We start from the raw sequence: 27,802 nt of genomic DNA, 5'->3' as shown, positions 1-27,802 counted from the left end.
ATTCACAATAGACCAATTTAAACAGAGCAAACTAGGAAGTTACAATGACAACCAAGTTTGAAATTCTACAAAATAGTTTATTGAAAAGCGAGAGACGGGACTATAAGAACATTTCACGATCTTATAAAGGGGGATGTAGGCTCAAAGCTTTCTGAACATTAACTAGCTCTGCTTTCACAGTTCTTCACCTGCAGAGGTAGATGTCTTTACATAACCTGAGTTTAACTGGCATCCACAATAGCCTGAGTACCAGTCTGTTTGTGCTTTTTGCTTATTTCATTGCTGTCAATCAAGTATGACACTGAGTTGGCATAATAGCCCAAGCAGATGGACTCAGGCTACATCCAACTGACCTGGACCACATCAATCCTATAGCGTCATCTTTACATTTACCATCACATGACAGAGTAAAGTATTGAACTTGATTTAAGCTACAGTATCCCCAAACCATGGCTTGGACCCATCTTCACATTTAGAACTTCAGGGGCTGTGCTCTCAATTAAATCCTTATGACATTTCACAAAACAATGCAAAAGTGGGAGCTGGTGATATCAGTGATGTTTCTAGGTAGATGATCGGGGAACCTGGGTAGTGTTGATTAGGGCACGCATCCGATCAAGGGTTTAAGTTATTGAACCCAGTTTCAATTTGTTTGCTGCCTAATGAACACAACCCTGACCTGGGGCCCAAAACCACCATCGTTCTCATTACAAGATATGGGTGACATTTATCTACATTCAGTACTCCACATGTTGGCAAGTATCTCCAATGCCAAATAAGTTCTTATTGAATGTCCGTGTTGTAATTCAAACATTACATTCATAGGTGTTTGTAAAAAATATTAAAAAGCAAATCACATGTTTTAAAGTATGTAAGATGACAAGGCACCTTATAAATCCATGTATTTTTTCTTCAGTCATCTTTTTTTTGCTTCCAGAAATAAAACCAATTTCTGTCTCAACAAAACACCGGCATAAGGAATAGAAAGAAGCCTATTTGGAGCCCAAGAAACATTACGTCCCATATAAATGTATGTTCACTGGTCTGGAACACAACCCTAAGTTACCAAGCAGAATCAGTTCCTGAAGGCCCACAGTGTCTGCAGTAAAGTACCTCACTGACTTCTCCAGCCAAATGATCACACAGAAGTAAAATTACATTGTGAGCCCTTAACCCAATGCACCCCTCTCTCCATGTGGAGGTATCAGTTTTAAGGAGAGCAATTTGGCCCTTGGAGTATTGGAATGATAGCCTGGTCCCAGGTCTATTGTGCTCTTTCCCAACTCATGATCAAGTTGGACCACACAGATCTGGGGGCAGGCTAATGGAATTACAAACCAAGAAAGCCTGTAGGTACAGCAGCATCAGAACCAGGGGTCCTCCTGCAGAAACTGGGAACCTACAATGACTGAACGTGCTGTCTTGACTGGATAGCATCTTGGTCAAAGATGAACAGATTTAACCCTTTAGACTCAGTCTTATGTTAAAAGGACAGGGAATTTCCTTTTCAATTCCCAGCTACTTCAAAAAGGAGACTTGACTGAAACTAAACACCAGTGCTGAGGTATTAGAAAGCCAGAAGATTCCATCATGACAACCCAATGACTAAAATGGCTCCGCCATAGAAATACATGTCAACCAATCATGTTACATTGACTTGAATGGGAATTCCCATTCTAGTAAATCTATGGACCCTGGTCTGAGATAAACATTGTATGTCTGCAACTCTTCTACTGTACAATGCCCTGCTATTTCTGTTCCTAGACAAGATTCAGTTAGTCGCAACAAGGCTACTTCAATATGCATATGACAGAATTTAAAATCCCACTACAATATCAGTTCAAAAGAGATTTGATCTGACTACAACTCCAAAATATAGATTTTTCAATGGAAGAAAGCTGCAAAAGAGATGCTGTCAGACTGTAGAGGAAATTGGGAAATGGGAGAAAGACAAAGTATAATTTTAGTCCAACTGGAAAGCTGCTGAACAACAGCCCTGTGACTGACCACGAGAAAGCTGCTGAACAACAGCCCTGTGACTGACCACGGGAAAGCTGCTGAACAACAGCCCTGGGACTGAACAACAGCCCTGTGACTGACCACGAGAAAGTTGCTGAACAACAGCTCTGTGACTGAACAACAGCCCTGTGACTGACCACGGGAAAGCTGCTGAACAACAGCCCTGTGACTGACCACGAGAAAGCTGCTGAACAACAGCCCTGTGACTGACCACGAGAAAGCTGCTGAACAACAGCCCTGTGACTGACCACGAGAAAGCTGCTGAACAACAGCCCTGTGACTGAACAACAGCCCTGTGACTGACCACGAGAAAGCTGCTGAACAACAGCTCTGACTGACCACGAGAAAGCTGCTGAACAACAGCCCTGTGACTGACCACGAGAAAGCTGCTGAACAACAGCCCTGTGACTGACCACGAGAAAGCTGCTGAACAACAGCCCTGTGACTGACCACGAGAAAGCTGCTGAACAACAGCCCTGTGACTGACCACGAGAAAGCTGCTGAACAACAGCCCTGTGACTGACCACGAGAAAGCTGCTGAACAACAGCCCTGTGACTGACCACGAGAAAGCTGCTGAACAACAGCCCTGTGACTGAACAACAGCCCTGTGACTGACCACGAGAAAGCTGCTGAACAACAGCCCTGTGACTGAACAGCCCTGTGACTGACCACGAGAAAGTTGCTGAACAACAGCTCTGACTGACCACGAGAAAGCTGCTGAACAAGAGTCCTGTGACTGACCACGAGAAAGCTGCTGAACAACAGCCCTGTGACTGAACAACAGCCCTGTGACTGACCAACAGCATGAAGACAATCTAAGAAAATACAAATGTGGTAGAAAAATGGGGAGCCTAGTGCTCACCACAAAGCCCATTTTTACAATGTACAGTCAGGGCAAAAAGTATTATATTCATTGTTAATAATGCAGTCATTTTAATCTTAATTATAACTTTAAACACACAAAAAAAGATATACTGTATTCAAATATACCCCCAAAAAGGCAGCGGGGGTTAGTGGCTCAGTTGTCAAGTTGCTCTGTGGTGGAGGACTCTAGCTCCAGTTCAGGGGTAGTAGGGGGCTGCGTCTCTTCCCCTCTCCCAGGCGGAGACATCTCATCCTGGGTAGACTCCTGGCTGGGCTGGGGGTCTGGAGGTCCCGTCCCCTCCTCCTCCTCGGTTGTTGACTGTAGGTCTCCCAGTTTGGTGGTGAGGTCGTCCCTCTCCTTCTGCAAAGCCCGGCACAGTTTCTCCAGGCACTCCAGCTTCCCATGCAGGCCCTTGTAATGGTTGTCCCGCAGTGTCTTCTGGAGAGGACAAACAGCAAACCACATTCAACATCACATATTCTACAATTAAGTGACATTCATTGAAATACTTCGTGAAATTTTACAGCACAAAAATATTCTTACATTTCTGCTACTATTAGTAAATGATAACATAAGATGGCCCTTTGCAAGAGTTTCTCATCTCACCTCCTCAGCCATCTGTAGCAGAGCCTGGTTGTTGGTCTCCCACTTCGTTCTCCACAGAGTCGTCTCCTTCTCCAGCTTCTTGATCTTCTTAGTCATCTGGAAAACAGAAGAAAGATCAGAGCTATAGAGAGAGGTCTACAGACCTAAACCCTTCCAGCTATAGAGAGAGGTCTACAGACCTAAACCCTTCCAGCTATAGAGAGAGGTCTACAGACCTAAACCCTTCCATCTATAGAGAGAGGTCTACAGACCTAAACCCTTCCAGCTATAGAGAGGTCTACAGACCTAAACCCTTCCAGCTATAGAGAGAGGTCTACAGACCTAAACCCTTCCAGCTATATAGAGAGAGAGGTCTACAGACCTAAACCCTTCCAGCTATATAGAGAGAGAGAGGTCTACAGACCTAAACCCTTCCAGCTATAGAGAGAGGTCTACAGACCTAAACCCTTCCAGCTATAGAGAGAGGTCTACAGACCTAAACCCTTCCAGCTATAGAGAGAGGTCTACAGACCTAAACCCTTCCAGCTATAGAGAGAGGTCTACAGACCTAAACCCTTCCAGCTATATACGAAAGAAACACAAGGGTGTTTCATGTTAAATGTTCAGTTCCAAACCTTCTCCATCTCCTGTCTGAAGGTAGTGAACACCTCGTTGCTTTTCGCCAGAGTGGTCTGAAACTCCTCAAACTTGTCCATGTACAAAGAGAGCTAAAAATCACAAACACATGAACATAGTCACTGTCCATATATATATACACACATTAACATAGTCACCCTCCATATATATATATATATACTAGAGGTCGACCGATTAATCGGAATGGCAGATTAATTAGGGCCGATTTCAAGTTTTCATAACAAAATCGGAAATCTGTATTTTGGACACCGATTTGGACGATTTTTTTTAATATACATATATATATATATTTTTTACACCTTTCTTTAACTTGGCAAGTCAGTTAAGAACACATTCTTATTTACAATGACGGCCTAGGAACGGTGGGTTAACTGCCTTGTTCAGGGGCAGAACGACAGATTTTGACCTTGTCAGCTCGGGGATTCAATCTTGCAACCTTACGGTTAACTAGTCCAACGCTCTAACCACCTGCTTTACATTGCACTCCACCAGGAGCCTGCCTGTTATGCGAATGCAGTAAGAAGGCAAGGTAAGTTGCTAGCTAGCATAAAAAAACAATCAATCAATCATTGTCACTAGCTAACTACACATGGTTGATGATATTACTAGTTTATCTAGCGTGTCCTGCGTTGCATATAATCGATGCGGTGGCATTCGCGAAAAAGGACTGTCGTTGCTCCGTGTACCTAACCATAAACATCAATGCCTTTCTTAAAATCAATACACAAGTATATATTTTTAAACCTGCATATTTAGTTAATATTGCCTGCTAACATGAATTTATTTTAACTATGGAAATGGTGTCACTTCTCTTGCAACAGAGTCAGCGTATATGCAGCAGTTTGGGCCGCCTGGCTCGTTGCGAACTGTGTGAAGACTATTTCTTCCTAACAAAGACAGCCAACTTCGCCAAACGGGGGATGATAACAAAAGCGCATTTGAGAAAAAAGCACAATCGTTGCACGACTGTGCCTAACCATAAACATCAATGCCTTTCTTAAAATCAATACACAGAAGTATATATTTTTAAACCTGCATAATTAGTTAAAAGAAATCCAGGTTAGCAGGCAATATTAACCAGGTGAAATTGTGACACTTCTCGTGTTCATTGCACGCAGTCAGGGTATATGCAACAGTTTGGGCCGCCTGGCTCGTTGCGAACTAATTATGACATAACATTGAAGGTTGTGCAATGCAACAGAAATATTTAAACTTATGGATGCCACCCGTTAGATAAAATACGGAACGGTTCCGTATTTCACTGAAAGAATAAACGTTTCGCTTTCGAAATTATAGTTTCCGGATTCGACCAAAGGCTCTGTGTTATTATGTTATAATGAAGTCTATGATTTGATAGAGCAGTCTGACTGAGCGATGGTAGGCAGCAGCATGCTTGTACTGATTCATTCAAACAGCACCTTCGTGCGTTTTGCCAGCAGCTCTTCGCAATGCTTCAAGCATTGAGCTGTTAATGACTATCAACTCCCGAGATTAGGCTGGTGTAACCGATGTGAAATGGCTAGCTAGTTAGCGGGGTGTGTGCTAAAAATCGGTGACGTCACTCGCTCCGAGACTTGGAGTAGTTGTTCCCCTTGCTCTGCAAGTGGAGCGATGGGTAACGATGCTTCGAGGGTGGCTGTTATTGATGTGTTCCTGGTTCGAGCCCAGGTAGGGGCGAGGAGAGGGACAGAAGCTATACTGTTACACTGGCAATACTAAAGTGCCTATAAGAACATCCAATAGTCAAAGGTATAAGAAATACAAATGGTATTGAGAGAAATAGTCCTATAATTCCTATAATAACTACAACCTAAAGTTCTTACCTGGGAATATTGAAGACTCATGTTAAAAGGAACCACCAGCTTTCATATGTTCTCATGTTCTGTGCAAGGAACTTAAACGTTAGCTTTCTTACATGGCACATATTGCACTTTTACTTTCCTCCAACACTTTGTTTTTGCATTATTTAAACCAAATTGAACATGTTTCATTATTTATTTGAGGCTAAATTGATTTGATTGATGTATTATATTAAGTTAAAATAAGTGTTAATTAAGTATTGTTGTAATTGTCATTATTACAAATTAATTAATTACATTTAAAAAACGTCTGATTAATCGGTATCGGCTTTTTTGGTCCTCCAATAATCGGTATCAGCATTGAAAAGTCATAAATCGGTCGACCTCTAATACATACACACATTAACATAGTCACCATCCATATACAGTGGGGCAAAAAAGTATTTAGTCAGCCACCAATTGTGCAAGTTCTCCCACTTAAAAAGATGAGAGGCCTGTAATTTTCATCATAGGTACCCTTCAACTATGACAGAGAAAATGAGAAAAAAAAATCCAGAAAATCACATTGTAGGATTTTTAATGAATTTATTTGCAAATTATGGTAGAAAATAAGTATTTGGTCAATAACAAAAGTTTATCTCAATACTTTGTTATATACCCTTTGTTGGCAATGACAGAGGTCAAATATTTTCTGTAAGTCTTCGCAAGGTTTTCACACACTGTTGCTGGTATTTTGGCCCATTCCTCCATGCAGATCTCCTCTAGAGCAGTGATGTTTTGGGGCTGTTGCTGGGCAACACGGACTTTCAACTCCCTCCAAAGATTTTCTATGGGGTTGAGATCTGGAGACTGGCTAGGCCACTCCAGGACCTTGAAATGCTTCTTACAAAGCCACTCCTTCGTTGCCCGGGCGGTGTGTTTGGGATCATTGTCATGCTGAAAGACCCAGCCACGTTTCATCTTCAATGCCCTTGCTGATGGAAGGAGGTTTTCACTCAAAATCTCACGATACATGGCCCCATTCATTCTTTCCTTTACACCACATATGTCAGAGTCAAGGCCCGCGGGCCACATCCGGCCCGCGAGAAGGTTTTTTACGGCCCCTGGGATGATCTTGATTTATTATTAGAACCGGCCCGCAGACCGCAGCAAGCCGGCAGCCCGCAGATCTTTTACACGCACCAATACTACATTTCCCACAATGCAACGGTGACGCACCGAGCAGTAGGCTGCTTCATTTCAATATTTATTGGCACAGCAGTCGTCAGCATCACAGTAAAATTAACTTTCAGATACCCATCAAAAATGGCAAAACGGAAGGTGGACACTGAGAACCGGGGGTTTCAAACAAGGTGGGAGTCGGAGTATATGTTCACGGAGGTAGCTGGAAAACCTGTGTGTCTTCTGTGTGGAGAAAGTGTGGCGGTACTGAAAGAGTATAATCTGAGACGACATTATGAAACGAAACACGCGGACAAAAACAAGAATATGGACATGGAACAAAGGCTACAAAAGGCAGAGGAATTAAAACGAGGCCTCAAATCTCGACAGGCTCTGTTCAAAAAAGCCAAATCACAAGGCCAGGCTGCTGTCAAGGCCAGTTTTATTTTGGCAGAAGAGATCGCTAAATCAGCCCGGCCATTTACGGAGGGGGATTTCATCAAAAACTGCATGATTAAAGTTTGTGACGAAGTTTGCCCAGAAAAAAGGCAACTCTTTTTAAATGTGAGTCTGAGCAGAAACACCATTGCCGAGAGAGTAGACCAGTTGTCCATCAATCTAAAAGAGCAGCTTGTGAAAAAGGGAAAAGATTTCATTGCATATTCCTTGGCTGTGGATGAGAGCACCGACATTTCTGACATTGCCCAGTTGTCAATTTTCATCCGCGGAGTGGACTCCAGCCTAAGCGTGACAGAGGAGTTTTTGGCTTTACGTCCTATGCATGGCACAACTACGGGGCATGATTTGTATGAAGAGGTGTCAAGATGTGTAAATGAGATGGAGCTGCCTTGGGAAAAACTCGTGGGTTTGACAACCGACGGAGCACCTGCGATGTGTGGACACAGGAGCGGACTGGTGGCGAAGATACGGGAAAAGATGCAAGAGGAAAACGCGACAGGTGAGCTGACAGCTTATCATTGTATCATACACCAGGAAGCGTTGTGCGGTAAAGCCTTGAAAATGGAGCATGTAATGAGCATCATCACGCGCACAGTTAACTTTATCAGAGCCAAAGGTTTGAATCACCGCCAGTTCAAGGCATTTCTGACGGAGTTAGAAACGGAGCATGGTGATTTGCCTTATCACACAGAGGTGCGATGGCTAAGCCAGGGAAAGGTGCTTCAAAGATGTTTCGAGCTTCGTGAGGAGATTTGTCTGTTCTTGGACAGCAAAGGGAAAGACACAACACAACTCCGAGACGAAATGTTTCTGTGTGAAATGGCTTTTCTGTGTGACATTACGAGTCATCTGAATGCAATGAATTCGCAGCTGCAGGGTCGGGATCATGTCATCTCTGATATGTACAGTACAGTGAAGGCATTTAAAACCAAACTGACTCTGTGGGAGACGCAGATGCGGAAAGAAAATTTGAGCCACTTTCCCAGCTGCCAGACCATGAAAGAGAAGCTCTCTACCAGTGCGTTCCCGAGCGCACAGTTGGCTGATAAAATAGGTATGCTTGCCGCTGACTTTCGACGCCGATTTGCTGACTTTGAAGCACAAAAAAGCAGGTTGGAACTGCTCGGTAACCCATTTGCTGTTGACGTGGAAAGCTCACCACCAAACCTCCAAATGGAGTTGATTGACCTCCAATGCAATGATGCACTGAGGGCAAAATATGCGGCAGTGGGTGCTGCGGAGTTCGCCCGTTTCCTCCCCGACACAATGCCCCAGCTGCGCATCCAGGCTGCTCAAACGTTGTCTATGTTTGGCAGCACATACCTGTGTGAACAACTGTTTTCTTTGATGAACCTGAACAAAACATCACACAGAAGTCGACTTACTGCTGAACACCTCCACTCAATTCTGAGGATTTCCTCAGCTCAGAGCCTTACCCCGAACATTGATGAACTTGTGGAAAAGGTGGGACACCACCAAGTATCACCCTCAACCTCAAACAAGTGAACATTACTGTGCAATCACATATTTAGAGTTTTTACTCAGTTCAAGTTTAAAAGTTAAAGTTTAATATTTGTTTTCACTGCATGTTACTTCTCCTTAAACAAAGTGTTGTTTTTGATTAATAGATTTTTGCACTTTATTTTATTGTATTTCAATCCAATTATATTTTAAAAATATTTCAGTTGAGTGGATGATAGAAAATTGCTATTATTGTTTTTTTCTTTGAAGTAAATTTAGCCCACTTTTGCTAAAATAGAAAATATAGGCTACTGATGGTGCCTTGAATACCGGTTTCTTTCATTTAATGTTCATGTTATGGGGATTTTTATATAAAGGAAATTTGTCTTTTGTGTCTGTTGAAAATTAAAGATTACTGACAGAGCCATAAGAAAATATTGCTTTATTTATCTGATCATATTGGAATATATTTGTTAGGTTTTCAGTAGGTTCAATTAGGTTCACTAGACTATATGCGTCATTTAAAAATTTTTCAATGAACATTCGAACAGTCCGGCCCTCGGCTTGTAGCTAAATTTTTTATTTGGCCCTCCGTCCATTTGACTTTGACACCCCTGCTTTACACGGATCAGTCGTCCTGGTCCCTTTGCAGAAAAACAGCCCCAAAGGATGATATTTCCACCCCCATGCTTCACAATAGGTATGGTGTTCCTTGGATGCAACTCAGCATTCTTTGTCCTCCAAACACGACGAGTTGAGTTTTTACCAAAAAGTTCTATTTTGGTTTCATCTGACCATATGACATTCTCCCAATCTTCTTCTAGATCACACAAATGCTCTCTAGCAAACTTCAGACGGGCCTGGCTTAAGGAGGGGGACACGTCTGGCACTGCAGGATTTGAGTCCCTGGCGGCGTAGTGTGTTACTGATGGTAGGCTTTGTTACTTTGGTCCCAGCTCTCTGCAGGTCATTCACTAGGTCCCCCCGTGTGGTTCTGGGATTTTTGCTCACCGTTTTTTGTATTTTTATTTTTTATTTATTTTTTATCCCATTTTCTCCCCAATTTTCGTGGTATCCAATCGCTAGTAATTACTACCTTGTCTCATCGCTACAACTCCCGTACGGGCTCGGGAGAGACGAAGGTCGAAAGTTATGCGTCCTCCGAAGCACAACCCAACCAGCAGTACTGCTTCTTTAACACAGCGCGCCTCCAACCCGGAAGCCAGCCGCACCAATGTGTCGGAGGAAACACTGTGTACCTGCCCCCCTTGGTTGGCGCACACTGCGCCCGGCCCGCCACAGGAGTCGCTGGAGCGCGATGAGACAAGGATATCCCTACCGGCCAAACCCTCCCTACCCCGGATGACGCTATGCCAATTGTGCGTCGCCCCACGGACCTCCCGGTCGCGGCCGGCTGCGACAGAGCCTGGGCGCGAACCCAGAGACTCTGGTGGCGCAGTTAGCACTGCGATGCAGTGCCCTAGACCACTGCGCCACCCGGGAGGCCCTGCTCACCGTTCTTGTGATAATTTTGACCCCACGGGGTGAGATCTGCGTGGAGCCCCAGATCGAGGGAGATTTTCAGTGGTCTTGTATGTCTTCCATTTCCTAATAATTGCTCCCACAGTTGATTTCTTCAAACCAAGCTGCTTACCTATTGCAGATTCAGTCTTCCCAGCCTGGTGCAGGACTACAATTTTGTTTCTGGTGTCCTTTGACAGCTCTTTGGTCTTGGCCATAGTGGAGTTTGGAGTGTGACTGTTTGAGGTTGTGGACAGGTGTCTTTTATACTGATGCCATTAATACAGGTAACGAGTGGAGGACAGAGGAGCCTCTTAAAGAAGAAGTTACAGGTCTGTGAGAGCCAGAAATCTTGCTTGTTTGTAGGTGACCAAATACTTATTTTCCACCATAATTTGCAAATAAATTCATTAAAAATCCTACAATGTGATTTTCTGGATTTTTTTTTCTCATTTTCTCTGTCATAGTTGAAGTGTACCAATGATGAAAATTACAGGCCTCTCTCATCTTTTTAAGTGGGAGAACTTGCACAACTGGTGGCTGACTAAATACTTTTTGCCCCACTATATATATATATATATATATATATATACACACACACACACACAGTCACCCTCCACATTAACATACAGTCACCCTCCATTTATATACACATTAACATACAGTCACCCTCCATATATATACACATTAACATACAGTCACCCTCCATATATATACACATTAACATACAGTCACCCTCCATATATATACACATTAACATACAGTCACCCTCCATATATATACACATTAACATACAGTCACCCTCCATATATATACACATTAACATACAGTCACCCTCCATATATATACACATTAACATACAGTCACCATCCATATATACACACACACACATTAACATAACATAGTCAACCTCCATATTTTTACACACACATTAACATAGACACCCTCCACATATATACACATTAACATAGTCACCATCCATATATATACACACACACATTAACAGTCACCCTCCACATTAACATATAGTCACCCTCCATATATAAACACACACACATGAACATAGTCACCCTCCACATATATATATATATACACACAGTCACCCTTCACATGAACACACATTAACATACAGTCACCCTCAATATATATATCACACACACATGAACAGTCACCCTCCACATGAACATAGTCACCCTCCACATATATATATATATACACACAGTCACCCTTCACATGAACACACATTAACATACAGTCACCCTCAATATATATATTACACACACATGAACAGTCACCCTCCACATGAACATAGTCACCCTCCACATTAACACTCATTAATATACAGTCATCCTCCACATAAGCACTCAATATACAGTCACCAATATATATACACTCATTAATATACAGTCACCCTCCATATATATACACTCATTAATATACAGTCACCCTCCACAAACACACATCCACATAGTCACCCTTCACATAAACACACATTCAGTCACCCTCCACATGAACACACAGTCACATAGTCACCCTCTCTCTCTCTCTCTCTCTCTCTCTATATATATATATATATATATATACACACACACACACATTAACACATAAACATACAGTTACCATCCATATACAGGGTAAGTCGGAAGTTTACATACACTTAAGTTGGAGTCATTAAAACTAGTTTTTCAACCACTCCCCAAATGTCTTGTTAACAAACTATAGTTTTGGCAAGTCAGTTACGACATCTACTTGTGCATCACACAAGTCATTTTTTCCAACAATTGTTTACAGACAGATTATTTCACTTATAATTCACTGTATCACAATTCCAGTGGGTCAGAAGTTTACATGCACTAAGTTGACTGCCTTTAAACAGCTTGGAAAATTCCAGAAAATGTCATGGCTTTGGAAGCTTTTGATAGGGCTAACTGACATCATTTGAGTCAATTGGAGGTGTACCTGTGGATGTATTTCAAGGCCTACCTTCAAACTCAGTGCCTCTTTGCTTGACATCATGGGAAAATCAAAAGAAATCAGCCAAGACCTCAGAAAAAGTCTGGTTCATCCTTGGGAACAATTTCCAAGCGCCTGAAGGTACCACGTTCATCTGCACAAAAAATAGTACGCAAGTATAAACACCATGGGACCAGGCAGCCGTCATACCGCTCAGAAAGGAGACATGTTCTGTCTCCTAGAGATGAACGTACTTTGGTGCGAAAAGTGCAAATCAATGCCAGAACAACAGCAAAGGAGAACACCTTCCCCCATCCCCGAAGAACACCATCCCAATCGTGAAGCATGGGGGTGGCAGCATCATGTTGTGGGGGTGCTTTGCTGCAGGAGGGACTGGTGCACTTCACAAAATAGATGGAATCATGGAGGGAAAACTATGTTTATATATTGAAGCAACATCTCAAGACATCAGTCAGGAAGTTAAAGCTTGGTCGCAAATGGGTCTTCCAAATGGACAATGACCCAAAGCGTACTTCCAATGTTGTGGCAAAATCGCTTAAGGACAACAAAGTCAAGGTATTAGAGTGGCCATCACAAAGCCCTGACCTCAATCCCATAGAAAAAGTGTGGGCAGAACTGAAAAAGCATGTGCGAGCAAGGAGGCCTACAAACCTGACTCAGTTACACCAGCTCTGTCAGGAGGAACGGGCCAAAATTCACCCAATTTATTGTGGAAAGCTACCCAAAATGTTTGACCCAAGTTAAACAATTTAAAGGCAATGCTACCAAATACTAATTGAGTGTATGTAAACTTCTGACCCACTGGGAATGAGATGAAAGAAATAAAAGCTGAAATAAATAATTCTCTCTACTATTATTCTGACATTCCACATTCTTAAAATAAAGTTGTGATCCTAACTGACCTATAACAGGGAATTTTTACTAGGATTAAATGTCAGGAATTGTGAAAAACTGAGTTTAAATGTATTTGGCTAAGGTGTATGTAAACTTCCGACTTAACTGTATATACACATTCACCATCCATATACATACACACACATTAACATAGTCACCCTCCATATAAACACACATTCACATAGAGTCACCCTCCATATAAACACACATTCACATACAGTCACCCTCCATATAAACACACATTCACATAGTCACCCTCCATATATACACACATTCACCCTCCATATAAACACACATTCACATACAGTCACCATCCATATAAACACACATTCACCCTCCATATAAACACACATTCACCCTCCATATAAACACATTCACATACATTCACCCTCCATATAAACTGACTGGCAGAACAGGGAAGGAAAAGGCAGCTAGTTACCTGCTGTTTGAGCTGAGTCTCCTGTTCCTTCAACAGCTCACACTCATGTCTCCACTCGGTGGCGTCTTTCAGGAGCTGAACAGGAGACGGAAATGGTCACAACTTCTGACAAACAGACAACCAATACAAATCAATGAGTCAATGCAAACAGACAACCAATACAATCAATGAGTCAATGCAAACAGACAACCAATACAATCAACGAGTCGATGCAAACAGACAACCAATGAGTCAATGCAAACAGACAACCAATGAGTCAATGCAAACAGACAACCAATACAATCAATGAGTCAATGCAAACAGACAACCAATACAATCAATGAGTCGATGCAAACAGACAACCAATACAATCAATGAGTCGATGCAAACAGACAACCAATACAATCAACGAGTCGATGCAAACAGACAACCAATGAGTCAATGCAAACAGACAACCAATGAGTCAATGCAAACAGACAACCAATGAGTCAATGAGTCAATGCAAACAGACAACCAATACAATCAATGAGTCAATGCAAACAGACAACCAATACAATCAATGAGTCAATGCAAACAGACAACCAATACAATCAATGAGTCGATGCAAACAGACAACCAATACAATCAATGAGTCGATGCAAACAGACAACCAATACAATCAATGAGTCGATGCAAACAGACAACCAATACAATCAATGAGTCGATGCAAACAGACAACCAATACAATCAATGAGTCGATGCAAACAGACAACCAATACAATCAACGAGTCAATGCAAACAGACAACCAATACAATCAACGAGTCAATGCAAACAGACAACCAATGAGGCAATGAGTCAATGCAAACAGACAACCAATGAGTCAATGCAAACAGACAACCAATGAGTCAATGAGTCAATGCAAACAGACAACCAATGAGTCAATGCAAACAGACAACCAATGAGTCAATGCAAACAGACAACCAATACAATCAATGAGTCGATGCAAACAGACAACCAATACAATCAATGAGTCAATGCAAACAGACAACCAATACAATCAATGAGTCAATGCAAACAGACAACCGTCACTCACTTCCAGTTATTACAGAGAGAAACAGATATTGTGTCCTGGGTTGTGTTCATTAGGCACCTGGACATCATTTTAAGTTGCAATTGAAAAATGTTTTCAGTTGTGTGCCCTATGGAACACAGCCCTCCAGTTATTTGTAGCTAGCTAGAGCATGATCAGAATAATAACACATGGCAGTGGGACTCACAAAGTCTCTCTCTCTCTGCTGCTTCCCCTCCAACTCTCTCATCAGCTCAGCTGTCCTCTGGAGCTTGGCATCCACCAACTGCTGCTGCTTCTCCTTGTGCTTGAACACCTTGTCAATGTGCTGGGAACAGACAGACAGGACACCTTGTCAATGTGCTGGGAACAGACAGACAGGACACCTTGTCAATGTGCTGGGAACAGACAGACAGGACACCTTGTCAATGTGCTGGGAACAGACAGACAGGACACCTTGTCAATGTGCTGGGAACAGACAGACAGGACACCTTGTCAATGTGCTGGGAACAGACAGGACACCTTGTCAATGTGCTGGGAACAGACAGGACACCTTGTCAATGTGCTGGGAACAGACAGACGGGACACCTTGTCAATGTGCTGGGAACAGACAGACAGGACACCTTGTCAATGTGCTGGGAACAGACAGACAGGACACCTTGTCAATGTGCTGGGAACAGACAGACAGGACACCTTGTCAATGTGCTGGGGACAGACAGACAGGACACCTTGTCAATGTGCTGGGAACAGACAGACAGGACAGAGCAGAACACCTTGTCAATGTGCTGGGAACAGACAGACAGGACAGAGCAGAACACCTTGTCAATGTGCTGGGAACAGACAGACAGAACACCTTGTCAATGTGCTGGGACAGACAGACAGACAGAGCAGAACACCTTGTCAATGTGCTGGGAACAGACAGACAGGACAGAGCAGAACACCATGTCAATGTGCTGGGAACAGACAGACAGACAGACAGACAGACAGACAGACAGACAGACAGACAGACAGAGCAGAACACCATGTCAATGTGCTGGGAACAGACAGACAGGACACCTTGTCAATGTGCTGGGAACAGACAGACAGACAGAGCAGAACACCTTGTCAATGTGCTGGGAACAGACAGACAGGACACCTTGTCAATGTGCTGGGAACAGACAGACAGACAGAGCAGAACACCTTGTCAATGTGCTGGGACAGACAGACAGGACAGAGCAGAACACCTTGTCAATGTGCTGGGACAGACAGACAGACAGACAGACAGACAGACAGAGCAGAGCAGAGCAGAGCAGAGCAGAGCAGAGCAGAGCAGAACACCTTGTCAATGTGCTGGGCCAGACAGACAGGACAGACAGACAGAGCAGAGCAGAACACCATGTCAATGTGCTGGGAACAGACAGACAGGACACCTTGTCAATGTGCTGGGACAGACAGACAGACAGACAGAGCAGAGGACAGACCAGAGATAACGCTAGATGGAACTTTCTCCATGTGTCAGATGTCCAGAGGCGAGGCCTCCCGGGTGGTGCAGTGGTCTAGGCCACTGCATCGCAGCTCTAGCTGTGCCACCAGAGAGTCTGGGTTCACGCCCAGGCTCTGTAGCAGCCGGCCGCGACCGGGAGGTTCGTCGGGTGACGCACAATTGGCCTAGCGTCGTCCGGGTTAGGGAGGGTTTGGCCGGTAGGGATATCCTTGTCTCATCGCGCACCAGCGACTCCTGTGGCGGGCCGGACGCAGTGCGCGCTAACCAAGGGGGCCAGGTACACAGTGTTTCCTCCGACACATTGGTGCGGCTGGCTTCCGGGTTGGAGGCGCGCTGTGTTAAGAAGCAGTGCGGCTTGGTTGGGTTGTGCTTCGGAGGACGCATGGCTTTCGACCTTTGTCTCTCCCGAGCCCGTACGGTAGTTGTAGCGATGAGACAACATAGTAACTACTAACAATTGGATACCACGAAATTGTTTAAAAAAAATTAAAAATAAAGATTTCCAGAGGCTCTTAAATGCATTTAACATGCTGAAAAATACACCTAGTAAAAAAGATCCATCGGGGGAATTCCAAACTAAATCCCACTCCCATGCAGTAATCGTCTAATCAAAGTACAAATCAGACTGCTCCTACATGTCGTAGGTCCCGCCATAGGCACCTGACTAAAGAGACAGAAGGGGGAGAGAGAAACAGAATGTGTGGCATGCGAAAAGACAGAGGGTAGAAAGAGGTACCCGTCTCGTCCGCCTACCTCCTCCCTGAGCTCGTACTGTTTGATGAGTTTCTTGAGTTTCTGTGCCAGCTCCATGTTCTCCTGGCGCAGCTTGGAGTTGTGAGAGTTGTGCTGTTCCATCTGCACCTCGATCTGGTTCAGCGTCATCTGGAAGTGAAGGGTGGCCTCCTTACGACGCTCCTCATACTCTCTGGACCGTTGCGTGTTGTCATCCTGACATGGGATACGGCAAAACGTTCAATTCGGCAAAAAAAATGGTAACAGGGATGGGGTCAATTCTGTTTTCAATTCATGAATTTATTGAAATTTAATTCATGAATAAAAAATATTTTCTATGAAGAGTTTTCACTTCCGGAATTGACTGAATTTAAACCTAAATTGAACCCAACCCTGAAAGGTACTGGTACTCCCTATATGTAGCTCCATTCTTGTGGATTCTATCATATTCTCGTGTTAGTTACCATTTTATTTTTGCAACTCTGCATCGTTGGGAAAGGTACGTAAGCAAGCATTTCACTGTAAAGTCTACACCAGTTGTATTCAGAGCATGTGATGAATAAAATGTGATTTGATACAAGCATAGAGATCCTATGATTCATTATGTAGTTCAATGAGTACACAGTCTTACAGTAGCCACTAACTGACTTGCTGTGTGACAGACTCTCCTCACTACCTACCTTGAGGGTTTTGTTGTGTCTCTGCAGTTCCCTACAGAGGCTCTCCAGCTTGCTGCGTGCAAGGATGGCCTTGCTGTGTTCACTCTGCAGGTGGATCTTCTCTTTGACCATCTGGGACTGCTTCTTCTGCAGCACCTTCACCTGCTTCTGTATACTGCGGCTCTCCTCCAGCTGTCAATCATCAAATCAAATGTATTTATATAGCCCTTCTTACATCAGCTGATATCTCAAAGTGCTGTACAGAAATCCAGCCTAAAACCCCAGCTGATCAACTAGCAGTGGCCCACTGCAATTTATGAAATACTGTTAAGTCTTACATGAAAATAATCCCTTAAAGCAGCATAGACATGTGGAGGCTTCCAGCTCTTACCGAATCAGCATACTTCTTGCACAAAGCGGCCAGCTTCTCCTCTGGGGACGCTAGTGTGGTCAGGGCTTGCATCAGTAGGAGAACCTCTTTTCCTGTTACAAAACAACACAAGTGAAGAGATCAGCCACTTGTCATCGTTGAAGAGGAAGGGACATTCTCAATAACTTGGCTAAAATCACCATGACAGCATGCAGTGGTTTCCATATATTACCTCACACGCTTTAGACAGGCAACAACAGTCTCGTGTTAACCTACCCAATCCCTTTTGGTCCTTGATCTTGCCACCACCACCGTCTGGGTCCAGCTCAGCATTGTTGGGGTCCAGCGGGCAGTCCTCTCTCCCTGGAGTCTCCCCTCTCACCTCCTCACTGCAGCAACTACTGACCAGCTCAAACAGCCCCAGGTGCTCCTGGCTACCTGGGCTGTCCAGCTCTGGAGGGGAGCTGCTGCCAGATCCCCCCACTAGCCCCCGAGTTGCCACCTCCATTCCACAGAACCCTGTGGCCTCCATGATATTGGTCCCAAACTGGAAAAGAGGACAAGTTAACTCAGTGAAATAGCGGTGGTCGTATCCACCTATTTGAGTACACCTGACCATGTGAGTAAGCGTTGATTCAATTTGTTAACAGAACCGGTTCATACTTGATCATTCACTGATCTTGTCAGTGGTGTGTAAATTATTTCAATAGCTTCAACAACACTTGTAAACATTGACAGTAATGAGACAGCAAGTTAGCAACCACATGCTGTCCTCCATTTTACATCTCTGGTCCGGACTCACTCTACCAACTCTAGCAGGGCAAGACAGGTCCTCACCCTTAACTCTGATCTGACCACGGGTCACGAAGTTCAGATCATTCTAATAACTAGGGTAGCATTGGCAGTAGTGGTAACTATAGTTATTAATATATTAATGAAACACTGGACCACAGTTCCCTCAACAATCAAGAAGGGATTGAATCCTTTAAGAAGATAGCTGAGGATTACCACGTGCTAGACCTAACAGCACCAACAGAAGGACTCGCCATGTAAATCAGCACAGGAACCCCTCAATACCCTTGATTTAGTTAACTGCCTAAATAACCCGGACACTGAAGATAAAATAATTATCCGACTGAACACAAGTGACGGGTGTAGCCTAAACACCGCTGTTGCAGTTACACTCGTCCGTTAGTTCAATCAATTTGAAGACACCCAAACAAGTCAACTTGCCACACAGTGGTGGCAATAGAACTAGCTACCTAACGTTGGTTAGCTTTGATGTATTATTAGCAGGGACTAGCTAGCCAATTAGTGTTAGCAAATAACCTCCAAACTATTTCAAGTGACTTTACCTACCTAGCTAATAGCTATACTGAAAGTAAACCATTGCGCCATGTATCGGCTACGCTAACGCTAAATGGATGTAGTTAGCGAGCCACATTCAAAATAATCTAGTTAGCATAGCTATAACGTTAGTCAGAGTAACCTTTGGTACGCTAGGCTAGCTAGCTTTGACACGAGCTAGCTGTAGGTTAGCCTGTTAGCTGAGTAACAAATCCAACGTTGACATTCAACTCAACAACAATTGTGGACTAAAGTGTTACTATCAAGTATTGATTGATGTATGGATTATTGAACGCAGTATAGAAAGCAAATACCATCTAGCAAGAATTAGCAAACTGTTTGGGTTTGGCAGGTGCGTGAGTCCACACAGTGCTAACTTATGCTATGCTAACAACCTGTCACTGGCAAACTATGCTATGGACTTCCTTAGTAAATAAAACATGTTTTAACACTTGGCGTTCTCTTTTGTTTGACTGTAACATGTTACAATCATTTACAAATTCAGACTTAATTTGTGTAGGGTCAGTGAAACACAGAAAAGGGCGTAAAAGTACAACACTGTACCTGTTTGTTTTTACTGTTTAAATCGACCCTGTCTCTTGCATCGGAGTGTGTCGCTATGATGTGACGCAATATATAATGACGGGGAGGGGCTGCTTGACCCTATTGTCATGTTGCATAAACAAGACCAAAACAAAACCCTTCCCTATACAGCCCTTTAGATATAACAATCTGTCTGTATTTTTCATTAAGAAAATACATTTAGACAATAGGAAAGAAGTATATTTATTAGGGAAAAACTGAAGACAGGATTTGAGTAGCACAGAAACAAGTATTATTTGGATAGATGTACACATTCCAACTGTGAAAGAATTCCAGAAAAAGAAAACAGAATAGAGAAAAAATAACAATATGCAATATGTCAGTTGCCTCCTCGCCCATAAACGTTCACAGCTAAAATGTCAGCCAGCCACTAAACTGTACAGACAGAAAATGTATATTACACAGTATTTCAACACCTGACCACCACCAGATCAGAATATACCCCACAGATGTTCCCATTCTAGAGTGTGCTGAAACAAACAGTTTATGGTTTGTATGCAGCAGTTCCCTTCATTTCTATACCATTCTATTTCTATGGTCTAGACTAAGACACTATCATGGTTTCTGATCCTTCATGGTGCTCTCTCTCATATCAGAGATACTAGACTGAAGCAAGATGGGTCGGTCATCACTCTACTCGTCCGACTGAAGCATCTTCTCGATCTCTTTATCCCAGTTGTCATCTTTGTTGTCTGCCTCCGTCACTACCTCATACTCCTGTAACTCTGCCTGGAGTTCCTTCTCCCAGTCCGCTGTCTCCTCTGAACAAATAACAGCATTATGAGAACAATGCTACAGACTGAAGAGAAAATAACTAAACATGTCATTCACTCTCCTCTAATGCAACATCCAGCTCTACCACCTGAGCCATTATATATTAAATCCAAGCCCTTTCCAGGTTCCAGTGAAATCAACCAATAGAACTCTGGATTTCTTGATAATTGTTTGTTACTCTAGATATGATCTAATAGTTCTAGAATGAAACCTCTGGAGTTCTTGATAGTTGTTTGTTACTCTAGATATGATCTAATAGTTCTAGAATGAAACCTCTGGAGTTCTTGCTGGTTGTTTGTTACTCTAGATATGAGCTAATAGTTCTAGAATGAAACCTCTGGAGTTCTTGCTGGTTGTTTGTTACTCTAGATATGAGCTAATAGTTCTAGAATGAAACCTCTGGAGTTCTTGCTGGTTGTTTGTTACTCTAGATATGAGCTAATAGTTCTAGAACTGACCCTCTGGAGTTGCAGCGTCCTCCTTCTTGTCCAGCACCAGCTGTTCCATCTCTTTCCTCAGGTCTTCATGGTCGATGTTACAGGAGTCAAAGGCATCGCTCACAAACTCAGAGACCCCAGGGCTGGTGGAGATCTCATTCTCCTCTTCCTCCTGCTGTTTAACAACATTAAAAGAGAATCCAGACTCTTTCATACATTTGACTTGATATTTACACAGTATTTCAGTGGTCTATATATAGACGTACACAGAATTATTCAAAGGGACTGACTTTTCTTCAGAAAAACAAAACATTGACTCACCTCTCCACTCTTGGGAATGTCACTAATGGATACTGGAGGGGTTTGTGGTCTGATGGTATTTTCTGCATGATAACAACAACATGAAACAGAAGTTAGGCTCTAAACTGTTGCTTGACAGTAGTTCACCAATTGCTCTGCTTTGCACATAACACCAATGCAGTGTTTTTAGGTAGGGACTTGTCAGGATCACAAACTGAATTCTGACCAAGCATAGAACAGAATAGAGTACCTGTGAGGCTGACACCCTCCGGGCTGATGGTCTTCTGCTCCTCTCTGTTGTCTACAGCCTGCTGCTGTGCTGCCAGGGCAGTGAGCTGGGCCGACTGCTTTATCAGGGACACACGGTAGAAGTAGTTCCTCCAGAACACATCCTCCTTCACTCTAAACATACAGAGCATTGAATATGTAAAAGTAACATACACATATACTTAAGGGTTCATCTATAACTTGATATGAATGGAAACATGTGTACAGTTCTTCCAATTTCAATGGCTGGTCAAAGCTTTGTGAACCAGTCTGATTGAGCGACAGCTCACCATTCTTTTTCACTTGAACGCAGCAATCTGGCTGGTTCTAAGAGGCTTATCATTGCACAGGACTGGCATCAACCAACATTAGCCAACAGGCCAACTTTATGCCTGCAATCTGTATCTGTAAATAACTCTGGGTTGAAGTGCAATAATGGATTTGTAATGCATTAGATTTGTAATGGCTGTCTGCTGACTGTTTGGGGACCAGGTCGAAGCGCATCCTGTTCAGTAGCTCATCTTCCTGCAGCATCACCATGGCGATAGGATACATCTGCTCAGAGTCGAACTGGAACTGAACTCCAGCTGGTGGGTCTCTCAGGAAGTTCCTCCTGTCCTGGAATAACAGATCAATAAAGTTGTGTTGAATTTAAATCAAATTGAAAAAGGTACAATCGACACAATGCACTCTGACAGTGATGAGATCCAAGTGATGGAATCAAATCACAAACTGTAAGTGCACTATGTGGACAGACAATGTTAGAAATGCTACTAACAGCGGACAAAGCCAGGATCTGGTGCTGCATGGTCTCTTCCTCACTGTAGCCAACCCATGGTGGTACAGCTGTGTCTGGAAGGGAACAACAAGAAACCATTTTAATTCCACCATGTATGTATGTAGAACTATGATCATGTTTACTGGTATATCATCTCAAGATAGTCTGGTTGCCAGTCTGTTTAGCTAACATTCTACTCTGTGTCATGTATCACCAGTATCCCTGCACATTGATATGGTGCTGGTATTGGCCTGTAGAGTACATTCTCCCGTGGGTTTTATTTATTGTGTTACCTGACTTAGCATCGGTTCTGTTCTCTTTTTTTCTTTAAAGAATCTATTCTGGATGACACGTTTCTATTTCTTTACCTTGATATTGAATACGGCATTGTTGAGAAAGAGCTTGTAAGTAAGCATTTCACTTGACTGTTTACACCTGTTGTGTCCTGTGCTTATTATAGTTAACTAAAACGAATCATGAAAAACAATTTAGTAAACTGAAATAAAATAATTAGCCAACCCGTTTGAAAAACTAAAACTATACTGAAATTATACTTTAAATGGCTGTAGCCATACTGAGTGGTAAGGCTAAAGCAAATTCCTGTAGACGAAAGTCGAGGAGTGAAGTCGGGGGAGGTGCATCTGCGACAGCCAAAAGTCAGACACTAATGTGCTTTTCCAACAACAAGGCATGTAGACTCAAGTCGGACAATTTCCCTCCCAGAATGACTTGACAAAAGTGATCCGCTCTAACGCGGCCACTGAAATGAGCACGACGCAAGACTGCTCTCACACGGTCACCCAGAGTATCTGCTCTTCACACTGCTACAACATGGTAGCTACGGGACCAAAACAGCAGAGAAGTTTAACCTCGCTTCAACTCTCCTGGTTGTTGGAAGAAATTGACCCACTACTACTGTTTACTTTGTGCATCTACGTCAGGGGTGTCAAACTCATTCCAAGGAGGGCCTAGTGTCTGCTGGTTTTTCCTTTCAATTAAGACCTAGACAACCAGGTGAGGGGAGTTTTTTTACTAAATCAGTGACCATAATTCATCAATCAAGTACAAAGGAGGAGCGAAAACCCGCAGACACTCGGCCCTCCATGTGATGAGTTGGATACATATGACCTACGTCAGGCATTCCAAACGGGTACGCCAAATAAAAACCTGGTTCACATTTTCAAACAGTCTATGTATATTTTCCAACGGGGCTATACATTTGGGTGAGGTTTTTTTCTCGCCTGAGTTGCCTCGTTTCACTGCCAAAAAATAAAATTAAACCATCTAACGTTAGAGTTCAGCGAAATAACAACACAATGTCAACTACAGGTAGCCTAGTCAAATAATTAACATCCAATCACATTAACCGTTACTCTCTCGCAGGAATTCCACTAACTGTCCTTAAGTAGCTACTGCTTATTCCGTTTGCTTGAAAATGGTTTGTTAGCCCAGCTAGCACGGACACTGACAGTTGTGAATCTGATGCAGCCGAAGAGCTACTTGGCCCCTTACCCGGGGAAGCACCGAACAACAGACAGGGACGTTGGACCATCGAAGAGGCGCAAATATGATGAGAACTACATTGATTTGTGGTTCACTTATATTGGGAGCAGTGCCTTTCCTCAGCCACAGTGTGTTAAATGTGCAAAAGTACTATCTCACAACTCGATGAAACCTTCACTCTTGCGCAGACATTTAGAAACAAAACATGACCATTTGAAAAATAAGCCACGGGAGTTTAAGCGAGAAGTAAGACATGTATAAAAGCAACAGATAGCATTAATAAGAAGGGGCTAGAAGCGTCTTATATGGTGAGCTATCGAGTGGCTAGGCCAGGCAAGCCCCATACTATTGTGGAGGACTTAATTCTTCCTGCTGCTGTTGATATGGCTGGGACATTGCTGGGGGAAAGGCCCAAAAAAACTATACAGACAATGTCTCAATCAAACAACACTGTTTCACGACACATCAGTGACATGGCAGGAGATGTTTTGAAACAATTACTGCTTTGCATACAAGCCAGTGAATTCTATGTGTTATAGCTGGATGAGTCAACAGACGTGGCGGGCCTGGCACAGCTCCTGGTATATGTCTGTTACGTTTATGGGAGGTCAATTAAGGAAGACTTATTCTGCAAACCACTGGAAACCAGGACAATAGGAGAGGATATTTGTAAAGTACTGGACAGCTTTGTGATATCAAGTGGACTTTGGTGGTCAAGATGTGTTGGCATCTGTACTGATGGCGCAAAAGCCGTATCAGGGAGACATAGTGGAGCGTGCAAGCAGTTGCTCCCGATGCCACTTGGGTACACTGCAGCATCCACCGAGAGGCTCTTGCTGCCAAGGGAATGCTTGACAGCTTGAAATATGTTTTGGACACTACAGTGAAAATGGTTAACTTTGTTAAAGCAAGGCCCCTGAACTCTCGTGTATTTTCTGCACTATGCAATGATATGGGCAGCGACCATGCAACGCTTTTACAACATACGCTAGTTATCAAGGGGCAAAGTATTGACACTTTTTTTTTTTAATTGAGAAACGAGCTTAAAATGTTCTTTTCTGACCATAATTTTCACTTGTCTGACCGCTTGCATGATGACAAGTTTCTCACACGACTGGCCAATCTGGGTGATGTTTTTTCTCACCTGAATGATCTGAATCTAGGATTACAGGGACTTTCTGCAATTATATTCAATGTGTGGGACAAAATTGAGGCTATGATTAAGAAGTTGGAGCTCTTCTCTGTCTGCATTAACAAGGACAACACACAGGTCTTTCCATCATTGTATGATTTTTTGTGTGCAAATGAACTCAAGCTTACGGACAATGTTAAATGTGATATAGTGAAGCACCTGAGTTGGGTGTGCAATTACGCAGGTACTTTCCTGAAACGGATGACACAAACAACTGGATTCGTTATCCCTTTCATGCCCTGCCTCCAGTCCACTTACCGATATCTGAACAAGAGCCTCATCGAAATTGGAACAAGCGGTTCTGTGAAAATTTAATTTAAATCAGAAGCCAATGCCAGATTTCTGGATTGGGCTGCGCTCAGAGTATCCTGCCTTGGCAAATCGTGCTGTTATGCCTTTTGCAACCATGTACCTATATGAGAGTGGATTCTTGGCCCTCACTAGCATGAAAACTAAATACTGGCACAGACTTTGTGTTGAAAATGATTTAAGACTGAGACACTCTCCAATACAACCCAACATTGCAGAGTTATGTGCATCCTTTCAAGCACATCCTTCTCATTAACCTGTGTTGAGTTATTCACAATTTCGATGAACAAATAAGGTTTTATATGTAAGATGGTTAAATAAAGAGCAAAATTATTGATTATTATTATTATATTATTATTTGTGCCCTGGTCCTATAAAAGCTCTTTGTCACTTCCCACGAGCCAGGTTGTGACAAACTCATTCTTATGTTTAATAAATGTATTGTATAGTGTGTGTGTGTGTGTGTGGCAGGCTTACAATGATGGCAAAAAAACAACATTTGAGAGTGCGCTGACCCTGGTGCTAGAGGGGGTACGCAGCGGGAGGTTGAATGTTTGAAGGGGTACGGGACTATAAAAACCTATTATTGTGGCAGGAAGTGACATCCCCTAAAACAAAACAACTATACAACACAAAGACTACTGTCTGTCCCTAACACTAAAACAAAATAATATGAAAACCAAAATAGAAATATGTTCATAAAACATTAACCAAATAAAAACAAATCAAGTGGATCTGAAAACAAAATAAACCGAAGGTCAAATACAAATCTGAAAATGAATAGAAATAGAAACTAATATAAAAACACTAAACAATAATAACCTTGCTGTGCACGTGACAAATGTTGATTTGAGGACAGAGTACAAGGAGTGGAAGGTCAGCTAATCTCAAGTGGGTATGATGTTATGTCTCCACACTGACCTGACTTCTTAGCTTTCTTTTCTTGGACAAATTTGTCCTGTTCTTTTTTGAAATCTCCCAAAATAGTCTGGAAAACAGAAACACAGGCATGTGATGTTACAAGACAGAAACCTCAAAGCTTCAAGAAATCAGCGGTTTTGAGCTCACACCAGAGAGGGTGTTATATAGCAACACTAAAACATCCTCCTTGTCAAACAGAATTCAGGAAAGTTTAGCATGCCATGCACCTTGTCAAAAATTCCATCTATGTTCCCTTCTTCCACGCTCTTCTTGATGGTGTGTGCAGTCTCTGCCACAGAGTTGGAGATCTTCTTAGTGGCATTGCTGGCAAAGTTGAATATTAAGCCTGTATATGTAACAGGGATATAAAACCTGGATCACTTTCTCAGCTTCAGATGGCATTGTCATTCAAGTTTTGGCAGGCAAACAATGTATTGTTGTCTCTTAGGCCTACATAAATCATTATTAGTCTGTTCATCACTTTTCACATGAATATAAATTAAAACCATCTATAATCTTCCTTACCACCGAATCCTTTAGCTTGCTGAGAGATGAGTTGGACGGTGTCTCCGTCCTCCTGCCCCAGTTCTTCTGTTGCTGGAGGTTCGTGTTGTTTGTTTACTTCATTTTGGTCTTGAACAATTTTCTCCTCCACAGCAACGTCAGCCACTTCGCTCTCCTCTGTCGTCGATGTGTTCTCTATACCCAGCCACGTTCCCCACCCTTTGAACATTTTCGCCGATGTCTTTCGGGTGTAGCTATGATAGAAAATCGATTGTAAACTAAATGCTTATAATTGTACCTTCATGGTTCTGTGTTTACGTCACCAGGAAGCGGTGCTATTCTTGTTCTTTTTTTCACAATAAATACAAAACGAGCGCATTACTGCCGCCTGCTGATACATCTGGGAAATGTTAGCGATATTGTTACAAAACGATAGATGCTATCAGATCAAATGTTAGATTCGAACAACAGTGTGTTATTTAAGAAGAAAAAATGGACCGCTTGCCAGAGAATTCTCCAAGCTGTCCCACTGTATTTTTCGTATTTTATTCACTATTTCTCATTCCACACCAACAGGTGACAGTGATGTCCCTTTTCATTGTTTAATTAGACAGTGATACGAAACAAATGAGGAAGTATTGGTGCTTTGGGAACTGGGAACTCAGAAAAAACGATGTCAAATCAAGAAGTCAGTGATCTTCAGGTCGGGCTTGTTTTTTTCTCGAGTTCGCGGTTGTCTTGAACCAGCGATATTAGAGAA

General features: G+C 42.8%; 2 protein-coding genes across 2 annotated transcripts; both read right to left on the bottom strand.

The window, feature by feature from the left end:
- Positions 1 to 56: 56 nt before the first annotated feature.
- LOC129845811 (gamma-taxilin-like) lies at positions 57 to 20,134 on the bottom strand. Its single transcript, XM_055913733.1, is given in 11 exon segments — positions 57 to 3,323; positions 3,492 to 3,587; positions 4,106 to 4,198; positions 13,836 to 13,910; positions 15,072 to 15,191; positions 17,100 to 17,294; positions 17,759 to 17,929; positions 18,129 to 18,220; positions 18,384 to 18,654; positions 20,019 to 20,104; positions 20,107 to 20,134. Coding segments are annotated over 11 exon segments (1,512 nt in total). The 3' UTR covers positions 57 to 3,038.
- A 92-nt stretch (positions 20,135 to 20,226) lies between these two features.
- Positions 20,227 to 27,403, bottom strand: syap1 (synapse associated protein 1). The gene is made up of 9 exons (XM_055913736.1): positions 27,064 to 27,403; positions 26,766 to 26,884; positions 26,539 to 26,605; positions 22,614 to 22,687; positions 22,314 to 22,453; positions 21,819 to 21,970; positions 21,590 to 21,651; positions 21,290 to 21,443; positions 20,227 to 20,818 (listed from the first exon to the last, which is right to left on the bottom strand). Exons 1-9 carry the CDS (start codon positions 27,269 to 27,271, stop codon positions 20,691 to 20,693), a joined length of 1,104 nt encoding a protein of 367 aa, XP_055769711.1. The 5' UTR covers positions 27,272 to 27,403; the 3' UTR covers positions 20,227 to 20,690.
- Positions 27,404 to 27,802: the final 399 nt, after the last annotated feature.

Source organism: Salvelinus fontinalis, unplaced genomic scaffold (assembly GCF_029448725.1).
Source record: "Salvelinus fontinalis isolate EN_2023a unplaced genomic scaffold, ASM2944872v1 scaffold_0374, whole genome shotgun sequence".
NCBI lineage: Eukaryota > Metazoa > Chordata > Actinopteri > Salmoniformes > Salmonidae > Salvelinus > Salvelinus fontinalis.
The sequence above is the reverse complement of the archived record's forward strand: the minus strand, read 5'-3'. Positions and strand labels throughout refer to the sequence as shown.

What these genes read in the sequence shown, in the direction of transcription:
- syap1 (XM_055913736.1), bottom strand. Translation starts at nt 27,271, where the DNA reads ATGTTCAAAGGGTGGGGAACGTGGCTGGGTATAGAGAACACATCGACG. An exon ending in GCAAGCTAAAGGATTCGGTG is followed by an intron (nt 26,885 to 27,063) that starts GTAAGGAAGATT and finishes TTACATATACAG; the next exon opens with GCTTAATATTCAACTTTGCC. An exon ending in AAAGAAAGCTAAGAAGTCAG is followed by an intron (nt 22,688 to 26,538) that starts GTCAGTGTGGAG and finishes GTTCCCTTCCAG; the next exon opens with ACACAGCTGTACCACCATGG.